This window comes from Oncorhynchus keta, chromosome 7 (assembly GCF_023373465.1).
Source record: "Oncorhynchus keta strain PuntledgeMale-10-30-2019 chromosome 7, Oket_V2, whole genome shotgun sequence".
Classification (NCBI taxonomy): Eukaryota; Metazoa; Chordata; class Actinopteri; order Salmoniformes; family Salmonidae; genus Oncorhynchus; species Oncorhynchus keta.
In genome coordinates this window covers 13177051-13194789 of record NC_068427.1, presented here as the reverse complement: position 1 = coordinate 13194789, position 17739 = coordinate 13177051, and the positions used below count along the sequence as shown (strand labels likewise).

The window sequence follows — 17739 nt, the reverse complement described above, 5'->3', positions numbered from 1 at the left end:
GGCTGCTTTGATATTGTTGTGGTGACATTGTGGTGACGTTGTGGTGACTTTGTGCGTGGCTTTCACTCCTGCAGCCATTGAGGCTCCAGTCTTAATGCCCCTTGCATGCAGATGCATGAACGGAGGGACCTGCTACACTGACGAAGGGGGCCTGCCCAAGTGCAAGTGAGTTCAGCAGCTGGTGTCAGGAAGTAGATTCGTTGTCATATTATTATAACATGTAACACCACAGCCACAAGCCATAGGAGTGTTTCGTTCCAGCAGGAAGAAACTTGTTTTTTTTGCATTTTATATTCCAGGTGTCCATATGGCTATGCAGGGAGTTACTGTGAGATGGGAAAGTCCAGGGGTGCCCCTGCAGGAACAGGTATATTATAATATGAGATAAGAAGTAGAATATCTATATGATTTCTCCCCAAACAAGTCAGTCCAATATGCCAGTCTTCATAAAAAAAGTTTCCACTGATCAATGGTTCACAGTAGAATACTTATACAACATTGGTCAGAGACAAATTACATCATTTTTCTGGAAACCGTTGCCTCACAACTGGGGCGGCAGGTAGCCTAGCGGTTAGAGCAGTTGGACTAATAACCGAGAGTTTGCAAGATCGAATCCCAGAGCTGACAAAGTAAAAATCTGTCGTTCTGCCCCTGAACAAGTCAGTTAACCCACTGTTCCTAGGCCGTCATTGAAAATAAGAATATGTTCTTAACTCACTTGCCTAGTTAGATCAAGGTCAAATTAGATTGTGACCCTGAGATTGGTTAAACCCTAAAGGTGTTTTTCTATCCTGTAAAGTGACTCTATAACCTTTTAACTTCAATTGGGAGAATGTCAGCTAAGTAATAAGTCTACTGTTCTACAGTAGAAAATGGCAAACATGCAGAACATATGTTTCTATTCCTTCTAACTGTTTGAGGTTTGCTTCTTATTGCTTCGTGTAGGTTAAGAGGCCCTGGGGTTGTGTTGGCCTGCTTTCTGCTAGTCATCCCTTTGTTGTTTTTCAGATGAAGAATGAAATTAAATGTTCTGCATGTAATTTACCAGCAATAAGTGAGAAATTGTTTTAGTTTCGGACTACTGATATGTACATGTTTATCTGGACACTTACAAATGATGAGTAGAAATGTTCTGGAATAAACATTGCTGCTGATATCTCTGTCTTCAGCAGTTGCCGTACTTTTAGCAGTGATTATCATCCTCATCACTGGAGCGTTGGCTGTTGGGGTTTTCCTCAACTACAAACGAACTGGCTCCTTAATCCCATCCATGCCCAAACTACCCAGGTAGGATCTCAGCTTTGACCTGATCTCACCCATCTGTGCGTGCCTCTGTTGTGTCGTTTTAAAACCAGAGCTTCATATGAGAATTGTTACCCTGGAAATGGTAAACTATTTTTGTACCGTCTCTCTTTTCCAGCCTAAGCAGTCTGGTGAAATCGGGTGACACTGGGAACGGGGTGACGTTTCGTTCGGGTGACAATGTCACCATGGATCTGGGACCTCCACCCATCGGGGTTTCATTCATTGACAGGGCCATGCAGTTGGTAAGCACTGGATTGTGTTGGATTAGCACTTAGTGGTGTCACTGTACCTTCAGACTGTACTGTCAGCATTTTAATCCTGTGTTAGGCCTGGGAGACCCCGATTGACTTTGGCCTTTTGGACCTCTGTAAATCTTTCCCTTGTACATTATTTTAAGCTATGAAAATAAATTGAGAGTCAAACACTATATATATATATACGTGTGTGTGTGTGTGTGTGTGTGTGTGTGTGTGTGTGTGTGTGTGTGTGTGTGTGTGTGTGTGTGTGTGTGTGTGTGTGTGTGTGTGTGTGTGTGTATATATACACAGTATGTATGTATGTATGTATGTATGTATGTATGTATGTATGTATGTATGTATGTGTATACTACCCTAAAGAAGGCACAGTGATGCCAAAACGTTGGTGTTTTACCCAAGAAATTACTGGGAGTTTATTTACATTTTTATTTTATTTCACCTTTATTTAACCAGGTAGGCCAGTTGAGAACAAGTTCTCATTTACAACTGCAACCTGGCCAAGATAAAGCAAAGCAGTGCGACAAAAGCAACAACAGAGTTACACATAAACAAACGTACAGTCAATAACGCAATAAAAATCTATGTACAGGGAGTGCGTACGTAGAAGAGTAGGGAGATATACTGTATACATAGAGCGTGCGACTGTCACGGTGTTCCTCATCTTCATCTGAAGAGGAGAGGCGAGAAGGATTGGAGGACAAAAATGCAGCGTGGTTTGTGTTCATCTTGATATTTAATAAAGAAAACACTGAACACTGAAACACACTATACAAAAACAATAAACGAAATAACAACCGTGACGCTAATGAGAACTGTGCTGACACAAAAAATCAACATAGACAATCACCCACAAAACCCAACACAAAACAGGCTACCTAAATATGGTTCCCAATCAGAGACAATGACTAACACCTGCCTCTGATTGAGAACCATATCAGGCCCAAACACAGAAACAGACAAACTAGACATCCAACATAGAATGCCCACTCAGATCACACCCTGACCAAACAAAACATAGAAACATACAAAGCAAACTCAGGGTGTGACAGCGACTCTCTTTATTTTTCGAGCTTCCAGTTTATTCTCCATTAGTCAGCACCTCCACACTAAATAATGTTCTCTGGGGGTGCTCCAGCTCCAGCTTTTTATTACTGTCCGTTATTAACAAGACTAATAGACAGTCAACACATTCCCAGCCAGAGTTCAATTGCAGGGCATTGCGTTCATACTACAAACCTGAAATACATGTAGGTGATAGATAGCAATGTGTCATCTTTGAGGGACATGATGAATAGTTGACCAATTAGTCTACTCCCTACACTCAGTAAGATATTGGAGGGTATTGTGAGTAGACAAATGTGGGAGTATATGGAAAAGAATGATCTTATTACAGCCAATCAGCATGCTTATCGCAAAAACCATTCCACTACCACTGCATTGGTTGACATGACTGACCAGTGGCTCAATGCTATGGATAATGGCAGGTTTGTAGGTGTACTATTTTTAGATTTCAGTGCAGCATTTGATTTAGTGGATCATGAAATTATTTTGACAACATTAATGCATTATGGTTTTAAGGAGGTAGCATTGAATTGGGTACAGTCATATCTAACTGACAGGAAACAGTCTACCTATATCAATGGTTCATTTTTCCCCCCTAATGTGTTAAACTGGAATACCGCAGGGCAGCTGCCTTGGGCCACTTCTCTACTTAATATACACCAACGACCTTCCCTATGCCTTGGTTGAAATTCAAGCTACTATATTTGCAGATGATACTACAATTTATGCAGCAAGACAATCGGTTCAACAAGTACAGCAAGCTTTGCAAGGAGATTTGAAGATTATCAGGAAATGGGTTTGCCAAAACAAACTTTGGTTTAAACACCAAGAAAACCAAAGTTATGTTGGTCTGTTCAACTAGGAAAAGGCCAAAACAGCATGGGATACAATTAAGTACGGTGGGAGTACAAATTGAAGAAGTGGCAGAAACCAAACTACTGGGAGTGCAGCTAGACAACTGCTTATCATGGTCGTCTCAAATAACTAATCTATGTAAAAAAAAATATTAAAACAGCATGCATAATCAGAAGGATAGCTAAATATTTACCAGGGAAAATCCTTCAGCAAATAACACAGGCATTGGTTTAGAGTCAAGTGAACTATTGTTCGGTGGTCTGGGGAAATGCATCAACTAGTGAAGTTAGGAGGCTGCAGAATGCACTGAATAAAGCAGCAAGGATTGTTTTAAGGTGGAGATGTGGTTCTTCTGTTGCAGTCTGTTCTTCTGTTGCAGTCAGGTGGGATTGTTCTTTTTAGTCATGGATTGCAGAGATATGGTTCTTCTGTTGCAGTCATGGGCAGTGTTCTTGGTTGGTCACCAATCGACAAGATAATTGAAAAAAACATCCTTATCTTATTTTATAATATACATAATTTAAAACGGCCAAGTTCTATTCACAATGGTATTCAGTTAGTAAGAGACAGACATTCTGTAAATACTAGGAATAGATTGTCCACCATCTATGTGTTATCCAGACAGAAAAAAGAAATGGGCAAAATAACATTTTGATTTAGAGCAATAAAGAAATTGAATAAATTAACTGAGCAAACTAGAAACCATTCAATATATAAGTTTAAACATTATTTAAAAACAATTTAAATATAGTATATAGAAATGTTGTGGGACTATAGTAGATGAAGAATCAATATTTTTTTAGATTGAATATTTATTGGGTCATTATGCTAGTGTATTGTGTATGTTTGTAATAGTGTGTTATATGTGAAAGTGTGTTTGTATTATAAATTGTATTTTAATGTTAAGGACTCTTGGAAGATTAGTCCAAATGGGGACTAAAAGAGATCCTAATAAAATAAAATAAAATAACACTGTCTCTCTTTCAGGATGACAGCTTTGCCGTGGAAGCGGGGAGGCAGCCAATCACATTTGAGAACCCTCTGTATGGCACTGCAGCGGCTGGATCGTCTAGTGAGCCTGCTGTCATCCACGCCACACAGGTGCGCAAAGGCAACACTGTTGCATGAACATTCCTAGGGCAGGTTGGGATTGACATCATTGTTAAAGCAGCACCAATTGCTCTGCGCTGTTTTACTCCTAACAGGTGACTGTTACTGTTAGCGGTGAGCAGATAGAGAAGAACCTTGCGAACCCAGCGTACCATACAGATCAGATTGTGTGCACCGTGGACAGTTCCACAGCCAGAGCCAAGCCTGTTCAGGTGACTCTCCCGCCCTGTACTTGTATCATTAGTTAAATGTAAGGGATTATATTGTAATTTACTGCAATTGTGTCCTACATTGACAGGAGTCCAGGTGGAGCTTCTTCAAAAGAAAATTTAAGCCAAGCACAACTTTTGAAAACCCTACCTACTCAGAGGTAAGGCCAATACTGCCACCCAAGCAGCTCCTATTCCTGTTCTACAGTAGAAAATGGCAAACTTGTAGGTTAAGAGGCCTTGGGGTTGTGTTGGCCTGTTTTCTGCTAGTCATCCCTTTGTTGTTTTTCAGATGCAGAATGAAAAAGCAGTAGGAAGCAATGAGGACAGTTCCTCCACTGACCCCTCTCCCTTTGCCCCAACCGCCAAACCCTTCAAGAGGGATCGTCCCAGCACCTACTCACCAACTGAGGACACTTTCCGAGACACAGCGAACCTTGTTAAAGAGGACAGCGATGTGTAGTCCCGTTTCCCACAGTTGGGAATCAAAGACACACTCTCCTTTGCACAGAATCTATTTTTATATGCAGCCTGTGTAAAAAAATAAAATAAAATAAAAAACGAAGATTGTTTTGAGAAAAGAAATTAGACAAACGTTTCTTTAGCATACAGAAAAGAGGTCTGTCGTGACTATGCCTTCGGATATTTCTGATGCCAATTCTTGTTTCCTGATTTTTTTTTATTGTGATGTAATATATGTATATCTTTGCACTGAAGCTGCTGATAGAAATGTTATAAATATGTTGTACATTTGTAAATTTGAAGAGTAAGATTTTTGTCGATAATATTCTCTGGCTGTTGGAAGTAGATGAACTTATCGATAGTGCTTCATAAACAAAGTAACAGGTAACATAACAGGTGAAGTGCATTGTGAATGTACAGTAGATATATCGCATTAGGACAATGTTTTGAAAGGATAACTAACTATTTTTGCCACTGAACCAAACTGAAGATGTATGCATTTTATCTTGCATGTTTTTATATACCTCATTTCAGGGAGCAAAACAAACACAAACTGATCCAATTACCTTAGCTATTCTAAATCTATAGATGCTGTAAAAAGAAAACTATCAAAATTCTGAATATCTCGAAGAATTAGTATGCTAAGCATATTTACATGGTACTTACGTTCAAACTTGTAAAAACAATTCCCTGACTTTTTTTGGCATATATAAATCAAAACTATCATATTTAGGTAAGACTTTTTAATGAATAATGATGGCCTCTTTTTAAAATTAATTTGGAACAATACTTGAATATGCCAATGATTTTAATGTGTGAAGATGTAACATTTTGGACATCTCTAGTGACTCTGGAGCTGGTAAAGTCCAAGAGCATCTGAAGATACAGAATTTGAAGAAATTAGGAATCTGACTGTCATTTTCTAAACATGGGTTATACATCGTGTGCTCTTAGATTGATTGTTTTATATTGTGATGAAAATGACAAATAAAGACTGTATCAATGATAATTCTAAATATGCTCAAATGGTTTTCTAGCTAGCAAAGTGGGAGACGAAATTTATGCTGCTGAGACGTAAAATTAATAAATGTTTTTTTTTTTTACAATCTCAATAGTCTGTTTTTCTTACCTTAAACTACATTGTGATTAACACAGTTAATTAACACACAATTGATTAACACAATATTTTATTGGCACCTCAGGAACATTTAATTTCAATATTCATGAATTATTCACTACATACACTACCGGTCAAAGGTTTTAAAACACTTACTCATTCAAGGGTTTCTCTTTATTTTTTCCTATTTTCTACATTGTAGATTAATAGTGAAGACATCAACACTATGAAATAACACATATGGAATCATATAGTAACCAAAAGTGTTAAACAAATCAAAATATATTTGAGATTCTTCAAATAGCTTGATGACAGCTTTGCACACTCTTGGCATTCTCTCAACCAGCTTCACCTGGAATGCTTTTCCAACAGTCTTGAAGGAGATCCCACATATGCTGAGCACTTGTTGGCTGCTTTTCCTTCGCTCTGCGGTTCGACTCATCCCGAGCCATCTCAATTGGGTTGAGGTCGGGGGATTGTGGAGACCAGGTCATCTGATGCAGCACTCCATCACACCCCTTCTTGATAAAATACCCTTACACAGCCTGCAGGTGTGTTGGGTCATTGTCCTGTTGAAAAATAAATGATAGTCCCACTAAGCCCAAACCAGATGGGATGGCGTATCGCTGCAGAATGCTGTGGTAGCCTTGCTGGTTATGTGTGCTTTGAATTCAAAATGAATCACAGACAGTGTCACCAGAAAAGCAACCCCACACCATAACACCTCCTCCATGCTTTATGGTGGGGAATACACATGCAGAGATCATCCTTTCACCAACACCGCGTCTCACAAAGACACAGAGGTTGGATCCAAAAATCTCCAATTTCCATTGCTCGTGTTTCTTGGCCCAAGCAAGTCTCTTCTTCTTATTGCTGTCCTTTAGTAGTGTTTTTTTTGCAGCAATTCAACCATGACAGCCTGATTCACACAGTCTCCTCTGAAAAGTTGATGTTGAGATGTGTCTGTTACTTGAACTCTGTGAAGCATTTATTTGGGCTGCAATTTATGAGGCTGGTAACTCTAATGAACTTATCCTCTGCAGCAGAGGTAACTCCAGGTCTTCCTTTCCTATGGCCGTCCTCATGAGAGCAAGTTTCATCATAGCGCTTGGTGGTTCTTGAAACGTTCAAAGTTATTGAAACGTTCTGTATTGACTGACCTTCATGTCTTAAAGTAATGATGGACTGTCGTTTCTCTTTGCTTATTTGAGCTGTTCTTGCCATAATATGGACTTGGTCTTTTACCAAATAGAGATATCTTCTGTATACCCTCCTACCTTGTCACAACACAACTGATTGGCTCAAACGCATTAAGAAGGAAAGAAATTCCACAAATGAACATTTAACAAGGCACACCTGCTAATTGAAATGCATTCCAGGTGACTACCTCATGAAGATGGTTGAGAGAATGCCAAGATTGTGCAAAGCTGTCATCAAGTTAAAGGCTCGCTATTTGAAGAATCTAAAATATATTTTGATTTTTTTAAACACTTTTTTGGTTACTACATGATTCCATATGTGTTATTTCATAGTTTTGATGTCTTCACTATTATTCTACAATGTAGAAAATAGTACAAAATAAAGGAAAAACTTGAATGAATAGGTGTTCTAAAACGTTTGACTGATAGTGTACATCATTGAGTATCTATTTTACTGAACAATGCAACATGCAACAATTTCAAAGATATTACTGATTTACAGTTCATACACTACATGACCAAAGGTATGTGGACACCTGCTCGTTGAACAGCTCATTCCAAAATCATGGGCATTAATATGGAGTCGGCCCCCCTTTGCTGAAATAACAGCCTCCACTCTTCTGGGAAGGCTTTCCTTTAGATGTTGTAACATTTCTTAAGCCTGGTGTTCGATGGGGTTGAGGTCAGGGCTCTGTGCAGGCCAGTCAAGTTCTTCCACACCGATCTCGACAAACCATTTCTGTATGGACCTTGCTTTGTGAGCGGCGGCATTGTCATGCTGACTCAGGAAAGGACCTTCCCCAAATTGTTGCCACTAAATTGGAAGCACATTGTATGTGCCACACCAACCTTCGCTTTGGCTCCCCCTCCTGTCCGGTGTCGCCGGCCTTCTAGCTGCTGCCGAACTTGCTGCTGGCAAACTCCCTTCACTCGTCAACCCCGGACTTGTCTCGTCGTAATCATTACACACACCTGGTTCCAATCCCCACTCTATCACTGTAGGTATACTCCCTCTGTCATTTGTCTTTGTCGGTCATTGTAAATGTTGCTTGTTTTCCTGAGAGGAATCTCTCCAACTATTTCCTGAGTACTTTATTATTTTGCACTTTGGGTTTCGTTTCGCTTTTAAATATATAGTGCTTTAAAAAACTCAGTAGTTCTAAACCTGTGATTGCCTCCTGCCTACTCCTCTCTACACTTGTGACAGAATGACTGACCCACGGAAACAGGAAGCATCAGGACATCCCAACATCTCCGTTATAGGAGCGAAGCTCCTATACCACGACTCATGCCTGGACTGCCATGGACGAGGTGCTCCGGACCGTACACCAGGTGCATGCTACACCACCAACTTCCCAGCTCCCCATGGTCGTTCCAGCCACCCCAACACCATCTACATCACCTGGTCCAATCAGCAATGTCCACCTGCCCCTCCCGAAGTGGTTTGACGGCACCCCAGCTCATTGTAGGGGGTTTCTCCTGCAGTGTGACCTCCACCTTGCCCGTCATGCCGGGACGGCCTCCGAGAAGGACAAGGTGGCCTTGGTGAGCTCGGTGCTGACAGGCAGGGTTCTGGAGTGGGCGCATGCCGTCTGGGAGAGGGACGGTCCAGAAATGCAGTCCTATGAGCGCTTCACCCAACTCTTCTGTGCTGTTTGCGACCATCCTACAGAGGACCTGTCTACATCAGGGGTCCAGGACAGCGTCTGAGTACGCTCTGGATTTCTGGACAGTGTCTGCGTCCACTGGCTGGAGCGACCAGGCCTTGTTGACGGTTTTCCACAGCGGGCTACAGGCGGACGTCCAGACCGAGCTGGCCTGTCTCGATGAGGACCTCACGTTGGACCAGCTCATCGCCATGGCCATCTGCCTGGATCATTTCCTGCGTGCCCATCGTCACCCATCCCGGGGGCTCGGGTCTCTCCCAGGAACCTCCAGCGAGGCTGAGCCCATGGGGATGGGAAAGACACACCTTCCCCCAGAGGGATGTCAACGCAGCCGTCCACAGGGTCTCTACTCCTACTGCGGGGAGTCGGACCACCCCTGGAGGAGAACCAGGCGAGGAAGCGACAGGCCGTGGAGCTCTCCTGCACCTTCCCAGGAAGGCGTGGACATGCCTTGCTTCTCTCTGTCCACCCAGCTCGTCCTCCTTCCTGTCACCTTCCTAGACTGTCCTGGCTCCCCACTGAGTCCTGCGCTACTGGCCTCAGCTTCTGCAGGAAATTTCCTAGACCGGTCAGTGGCCTTATCAATATGCATTCCTCTAGTTCCGTCACACCCCCTATCCCAGTCCATGCCCTAGACAACCATCCCCATTAGGAACCGGACTGGTGTGCCAGACCACAATTCCCATTTTCCTCACAGTTTCTCAAAACCACCATGAACGCATCACTTTCATCATCTTAGAATCTCCTGCAAACCCTGCAGTTTTATTTTCCCCTGGTTACAGTTGCATAACCTCAGTATATCGTGGACAAAGAGGAGGTTGTTGGGTTGGTCGCAGGAGTGTCAGGAAGTGTCTCTCTGTGCCACCTCCATGGAAAGTCTGGACCAGGCCACCCACGTCCCTTTTCCTGGAGGAATCCTGGGACCTACAGGTGGCTTCTTCAAAAACTTGTGCCACATGCCTGCCCACTCCTCGCCCATGGGCCTGCACTTTCGACCTACTGCCTGGTTTTACCCTCCTTGTGGGGGCCAATCTACCCTCTCTCGCATGCACAGACCAAAGCCATGGAGGTCTACGTCCAGGAGGCGCTGGCCCAAGGATTCTTCCATCCGTCCAACTCTCCGGCCTCCTCCAGCTTCTTTTTCATGAAGAAGGACAGATTGCTCCGCCCCAGTATTGATTACCAGACACTGAATAAGGCAACTGTTAAATCCAGTTATCCCCTGCCTCTCATACCCACTGTGATCGAACAGATGCACGGTGCTCAATACTTTACCAAATTGGATTTACGCAGTGCCTACAACCTGGAGCGCATCAGAGAGGTGGATGAATGGAAGACCGCCTTCAGAACCAGCACTACGAATACAGGGTAATGCCCTACGGCCTGACAAATGCACCCCCTGTGTTTCAATCCTTCATTAACGAGGTGTTTAGAGACATGTGGGTTGCTGTGTAGTGGTGTATATAGACAACATCTTGGTGTACTCCACTACATGCGAGCAACATGTTTCTCATGTCAGGTCCATTTTGGAGAGGTGGATAGGGCACCACCTGTACGCCAAGGCGGAGAAGTGCCTTTTCTTCCAGCAGGTGGTCTCCTTACTGGGCTCTAGCATATCTACTGCGGGAGTGGAGATGGAAGAGCAAAGGGTCAGTGCAGTACGGTTGTGGCCTGTTCCATCCAACAAAATGGCAGTGCAGCGCTTCCGAGGTTTTGCCAACTATTTCAGGCCCTTCATTGGGGGTTTCAGCACAGTGGTGGCCCCTCTCGCCTCCCTCCAGAAGGGAGGTCCTAGACAACTGCGATGGACTGAGGAGGCCAACGAAGACTTCCGTGCGCTCAAGGAACGTTTTACGAACGCACCTGTTCTGGCTTGTCCTGACCCGTCACTGCCCTTCATCGTGGAGGTGGACACCTCTGAGGTTGGAGTAGGGGCTGTTCTCTCCCAACGGACTGGATTGCCACCTAAGCTCCATCCATGCGCATTCTACTTACGGAAGCTGTCTCCCACAGAACAGAATTACAAAGTAGGGGATCGGGAGTTGCTGGCCGTCAAGAAGGTACTGAAAACATGGTGGCACTGGCTGGAGCGTGCTCAACACCAATTCCTTGTTCGGACGGACCACCGGTACCTAGAGTATATTCAAGCAGCAAAGAGGCTGAAACCGCATCAGGCCATGTGGGCCCTATTCTTCGCCAGGTTTGACTTTACCCTCTCCTACCGGCCGGGATCAAAGAACGTCAAGGGCGATGTGTTGTCCCGGGTGCATGCCACAAGGGATCGGAGGGAGAAAGTGAAACCCATTATTCCCCTGTTCCGCATTGTGACTCCTGTCGTGTAGAATGTGGACGCGACATCGGTCGAGACCTGTGACAGGAACCCTCACCTGCCCACTGCCCATAGGGGCATACCTATGTGTCCTCTGATGCGCGGGACCGTCTCCTCGCCTGGGCACACACAGCACCTGTGTCGGGGAACCCGGGTATAGCCAGTACTATCAACTGTCTCTGTACTGGTGGCCCACCATGGCCCAGGACATCCGGGTTTACGTCTCTTCCTGATCCACTTGCACACAGAGCAAAACACTGAGACACCTCCCCTATGGCAAACTCCACCCACTTCCGGTTCTACAATGACCCTGGTCCCATCTCTCCGTGCACTTTGTCACAGACCTTCCCCCCTCGAAGGGGTACACCACCACCCTGGTCGTTGTGGACTGCAGCCATGCAGACCACGGAGGCTCTCTTCTCTCACACCTTCTGGCCTTCTGGCACTCTGACCAGGATCCCAGAGGACTGCATCCTGGTCAGCATCACCTCCGGGTACCGTCTCCAATCAAACTGAACTGGGTAGGACTTTTTAGGTATTGAGACTGGTGTTTCTTTTGCAAAACTCCCTCCGTCACTCCTCACCTAACCTCTCACTCTTTTAGTGTGTTTATTTAATGGCACCGGAGTTAGATTGAGGCTGCCAGTTGAGGATCCTCAGGTAGAAGTCGAGGCATCTGTTTCTCAAAATAGACACTGGCCTTTTAGGCAGATGTATCTTTCAATAAAAATATTAACATGGGCAAAAGAACACAGACAGTTAGAGCTTCACTGTTGACATTGAGACTGGTGTTTTGCAAGTATTATTTAATGAAGCTGCCAGTTGAGGACTTGTGAGGCATCTGTTTCTCAAAATAGACACTCTAATGTACTTTCTATTCTGGTTAGAGCCCGTTTGCGTTGTTCTGTGAAGGGAGTAGTACACAGCGTTGTACGAAATCTTCAGCTTATTGGCAATTTCTCGCCTTACTTTCTCAGAACACGAATAGAATGATGAGTTTCAGAAGGTTTTTGTTTCTGGCCATTTTAAGCCTGTAATCAAACCCAAAAATGCTGATGCTCCAGATACTCAACTAGTCTAAAGAAGGCCAGTTTTCTAACTTATTTAATCAGAACAACAGTTTTCAGCTGTGCTAACATAATTGCAAAAGGGTTTTCTAATGATCAATTACCCTTTTAAAATGATAAACTTGTATAAGCTAACACAAAGTGCCATTGGAACACAGGAGTGATGGTTGCTAATAATGGGCCTCTGTACGCCTATGTAGATAATCCATAAAAAATCAGGCGCTTCCACCTACAATAGTCATTTACAGCATTAACAATGTCTACACTGTATGTCTGATCAATTTGATGTTATTTTAATGTACAAAAAAATAAGAATACCCTTCACTGGAACTAAGGGGCCTAGCCCGAACCATGGAAAACAGCCCCAAAACATTATTCCTCCTCTACCAAACTTTACAGTTGGCACTATGCATTGGGGCAGGTAGCGTTCTCCTGGCATCCGCCAAACCCAGATTCGTCTATCCAACTGCCAGATAGTGAAGCGTGATTCATCACCCCAGAGAACTAGTTTCCACTGCTCCAGAGTCCAATGGCGGCAAGCTTTACACCACTCCAGCCGATGCTTGTCATTGCGCATGGTGATCTTAGGCTTGTGTGCAGCTGCTCGGCCAAGGAAACACATTTCAAGAAGCTCCCGATGAACAGTGCTGACGTTGCTTCCAGAGGCAATGTTCTGTTCTGTGAGCTTGTATGGCCTACAGCTTTGCAGCTGAGTCGATGTTGCTCCTAGACATTTCCACTTCACAATAACAGCACTTATTGTCCCCAGCTCAAGGTGCCCCTGTGTAATGATCATGCTGTTTAATAAGCTTCTTGATATACCACACCTGTCAGGTGGATGGATTATCTTAGCAATGGAGAAATGCTGGGGATGTAAACAAATTTGCGCACAACAAATAGAGAGAAATACGCTTTTTTTGTGTGTATGGCAAATGTTGGGGATTTATTTCAACTCATGAAACATGGGACCAACACCTTACATGTTGCACTTATATTTTTATTTGGTGTAGTATCAACATCCTTGAAATGCAAATCATGAATATAAATCCATCTAAAACGTATCATAGACGTGATTGATGAAGGAAAGAGTCCAGTGGCTCATGTGTTTGCCACACCCACTTGGTTTGAATGGCTCTTTCTGTCGTCTTTGGGGACAGGAAGTAGAACAGCGACTGTGAAGTCTGCTATGAATGCAGGGAGGTAGGACAGGGGGATCCAGATGAGCTTAGCATCCCAACCAGGTGAGTAGCGGGTCCGCGGGTAGCGGGCTGTAAGAGCATGCTGCATGCAACTGGTCACCTTGGAGATGTCTGAACTGCACAGGAGACCCATGGAGAAATCCTGAGCTTTTACATCTGTAATAGACCACAGGAAATGGATGAGAATCAGACATGAATGTTTCAGCATTGTAATGACATGACTCAACCATTTAAAAAAAACATACAGTACACAGTATTTACTCACATTCGTCAAAGAATTTGGGTCCATATGAGTGCTTGACCTCCTCAGGGAGACGGTTCCACAGTCTCTGCAGGTCTGCTTCAATGAGGTCCAGCCTGGTCACACCCGTCTTGAAGAAACCAGGCTCAATGATACTCACTTTTACACCAAAATGCTGCATATCCCGCCTGAACATAAGAGCAAGCAGCTTAGTCGTTATCTAGCTAATACACTAAGATGCTTAAATCTATGAATAACTCTGTGGTGCGACTCTACCCTGCACAGCGTCGCACAGTTACAGTTCCGTAATAGAATGCTTGGAAATCAATCCCTAGTTTACTGAGTTCATTATACTGTAAAACAATGCCACAGTACCTAAGGCTGTCAGAGAAGGCCTCCACACCATACTTAGATAGGCAGTAGCCTCCTCCGTTGAGGGCAAGCCTCCCCAGGATACTGGCAACATTGACCACCCTTCCTTGAGCCTTCTTTAAGAGTGGGAGGAACTTCAGGGTCACGTCAATCAGACCTATTAAATTCACATCTAGAACTTTCTTGAAGTCCTCCAACTGCATCCATTCAGTGGGGCCTATAGGTGTGGACCTCCCAGCGTTGTTGATCAGCCCCCAGAGACCTGTGATACCGAGAGGGAAGGAGATTTCCTACAATAACGACATGTGATACAGCATTATCAAGTATTAGAGTACTCTTATATGATGAGAAATGTGGGTAGAAAGAGATACTACAGTACTACTACAGAACAGTTGCAGTGTAACACACACTCTTTTCTACTACATGTAATCCTAGAGTGATGCCCCCTACTGCAATATGTGTCCTATCAATAGCTAGATGAATTCTGGGAATGTCAAAAGGCAATTAATTCATCTTTAACCAGGGCTGGATATGTGAAGCAAAGGTGTCTTAAATATTCCATTCACTAATCTGCTTGTGGAAAGAGGTAAAGGATGCATGACATGATTGTGGATCTTGCACCAAATATTTCATTCTAAATGGGTTGGGCAGTAAGTGCAGTAGTAATATTTCAAAGCTTGGGATAGGCATAAATCAATATGTTTTAGTGTTTAGTGTTTAAAGCAAGAATATTCCAATTTGGCATCTACTTCAAATCACATAGACCATTTATGTGATTCAGAGTAAACTTGTCTGGTGACTAACAAAATGTTGTCAATGTTCTCATCACTGTGTCTAGATAATGTTACGGTAGGCTTTCTAGATGTTTCCTCAGCAGCTCTTAATGTGATGGTGGTTTGAAAATATGCAGATGTATGGGTCAGTTTCGGTTAGTCAAGCACCCCTATCTCATTTTTATCTCGCCCGGTGCTCGACTCTGACTGGCACCCTATCTACCCCCATGCTGCCTTCCTCACTTACCTCGCTCTCCAACCTCGGCGCGCACAAACTCCACCGCACTCTCGATGCTCGGACTGTCGGTAACATTGAACAGAACTGTCTTCAGTCTGGGAGAGGCCGCAGCCTTCAATTCCGATTCACCTTTCTCCGTGAGACATGCGGCTATTACATGAAACCCCTTTTGGTCAAGCTGCCTTGCCACCAAATTTCCAAATCCGCTATCACAGCCCGTGATAAAGACATGTTTCTGGTCAAAATCTTCAACTTTGAAAGAATCTCTAATAAACCAGGCGATGGTTATGGCTGTAACTGAAATGAGTATGCAGGATAGAGCCAAGTGTGCCTAAAACAGACACGCATAAAATTACAATATTATTTATTGCATAATCAATCAAGCAATGTAATAAAGAAAGTCATTTTATAAAGTTATTAAAGGTAAGGAACTGTATCAATCTCACCTGAAAAAAGTCTAATAGAATATTATCTTCAGACACCACAGGAAAGACCTGTAGGGAGTCACATTTCCGTTATATAATGGTACCTTTTCAATAACATATTATCATCTAGTCTTTCCTTCAAAACACTTACACCAGAGAAAGCTGAGTCTTCATCCATTCGTATTCCAATTACTCATTCAAGTTGACATGTTTGCCAGTATAATACAAACAGCATAACTATATTGATAAAGAGGAATAGGCTCTAAAGAACCATATTAAATCATGAGGTTTCAAATTAAGACAATAGCTTCGTGTTTAGAGTAGGCCTACAGTATAATTATTCAATTTATTTTCATATGCAGTTGTTTGTCTGTGTCCTCCATCGCCATACTCCTTGTCTATCTTGCTTACAGAACTGGTACACACCTGAAGGATTATATAATTAGTTTGCCATAATCACACATAAGCAAACTTGGCTGCAAGCAGCTCACAGCTTTTCATTTGACATAGTATACATGTCTGGCAGGTTTAAAGATAATACCTAAAAGCGTATTTCTGGTTTGAGAGAACGTGGCTGAATAGAAAATTCTACAATTCTTCTAAATTCTACAACCCTATTTTTTCAATAATTATTTCTGATTCCGCAGTTGAAATTAATGGTAGCAAGTCACAGGTATATCCAATGAGAGTAAACATTTGATTAGGAAGCTTTTGTTTTTTGATAGGAAGAATTTGCTATAAAATCATACAGTAGGCGAAGTCTATTTGGTTTTCTCATCATGACACTATTCTATCATAGCAGTATAATGGCAAACAACTGTAATAGCGCTTATCTAACCACCAGATGGCCTCCTGGTCTCTCCTAAATGTGTACATAAACACTGTTGTAAAGTAAATCATGTACAAGTCCACACACTGTTGTCAACAAGGTTAAAGGTCATTTATTTCTGGCAGTGTTATGCTTATGTAAAAATGTATAATATATACCCACACAATTATATATAAACCTATATTCACAAATGCAATAAGTATGTTGTGTTGAATTCAATTTGTTCACAATTGACCATTAAAAGGAACATTATTACTGCTTCCACTTGCATGGGATTAGGGTTACAAAATTCTTGTTAGTTTCCACAAATTCTAGGATTTCTGAAAAATCCAGGAATTTAGGGACATTTAGCATCCTATACAACATCTTCTGTAATGTAAATTATACATTGGACCTACCATGGCTACTTGCAAGTTTGGCGTTCTCATCCAGTATATATTTTTAAAAAGCAGAATGGAGTTTGTTCCGCAGTCCAACCTACGTGCTTCCCAGTGGCTACTATAAGAAGACTTTACGAGGGGCTACAGAATGGGAGCCGTGTCGAAGGTCTGTGCTGCTTGATTGTGTAATATGTCCCATTGACCTTCAATGGTTTACATGACCATAATAGTCCTGGTAAATGCATCCTCTTTCATCTGATTGCCTCTAGGGCTAGGTCACTCATGTTTTTCTTTTGAAGGTGCACTCCATTCTGCAAAGTCACACAGTATCATTGAGCAGAGCAGTAAGTGTGACGTTGTTCAAGACCAATGAATGAAAAGGGAGCCAGAGCAGGTAAAGTAGAATGCACATAATACTATAATCAGCAGCAGCCATCTCCCCTTAGCAACCTGGGAAACAACTATTGGTTGTATCCTTCAATGAGATTTGATTAGCTTACCCAATGTATTTATACATATTTACATCAGCAGATGTCACAAAGTGCTTATACAGAAACACAGCCCAAGTAGAGCTAGACTAGAGTTTGGATTTATGGTCTAGAGACAGAATATAATTTACTGTATGTATCAAGTGGACACAATG

The 17739-nt window shown here is 42.8% G+C and overlaps 2 protein-coding genes across 6 annotated transcripts in view; one reads left to right on the top strand and one right to left on the bottom strand.

Moving 5' to 3' along the window:
• The window catches only part of lrp2a (low density lipoprotein receptor-related protein 2a), a 69056-nt gene extending 62694 nt beyond the window's left edge, over positions 1–6362 (top strand). For 4 of the 5 annotated variants that reach the window (XM_052522001.1, XM_052522000.1, XM_052521999.1 and 1 more), the window contains 8 exons: positions 75–165; positions 300–367; positions 1170–1287; positions 1421–1547; positions 4467–4580; positions 4685–4801; positions 4888–4959; positions 5091–6362. In XM_052522001.1, the coding sequence (XP_052377961.1) occupies positions 75–165; positions 300–367; positions 1170–1287; positions 1421–1547; positions 4467–4580; positions 4685–4801; positions 4888–4959; positions 5091–5261 (878 nt within the window). In that variant the 3' untranslated portion in view covers positions 5262–6362. The remainder of the gene's footprint in view (positions 1–74; positions 166–299; positions 368–1169; positions 1288–1420; positions 1548–4466; positions 4581–4684; positions 4802–4887; positions 4960–5090) is intronic. The other variant, XM_052521998.1, reaches the window with a different exon arrangement.
• A 7197-nt stretch (positions 6363–13559) lies between these two features.
• On the bottom strand, positions 13560–17616 carry rdh1 (retinol dehydrogenase 1). The gene is made up of 6 exons (XM_035773367.2): positions 17115–17616; positions 15909–15956; positions 15472–15793; positions 14455–14713; positions 14104–14267; positions 13560–13994 (listed from the first exon to the last, which is right to left on the bottom strand). The coding sequence occupies exons 1-6, from the start codon at positions 17142–17144 to the stop codon at positions 13738–13740; spliced, it is 1080 nt and encodes a 359-aa protein (XP_035629260.1). The 5' UTR covers positions 17145–17616; the 3' UTR covers positions 13560–13737.
• Positions 17617–17739: the final 123 nt, after the last annotated feature.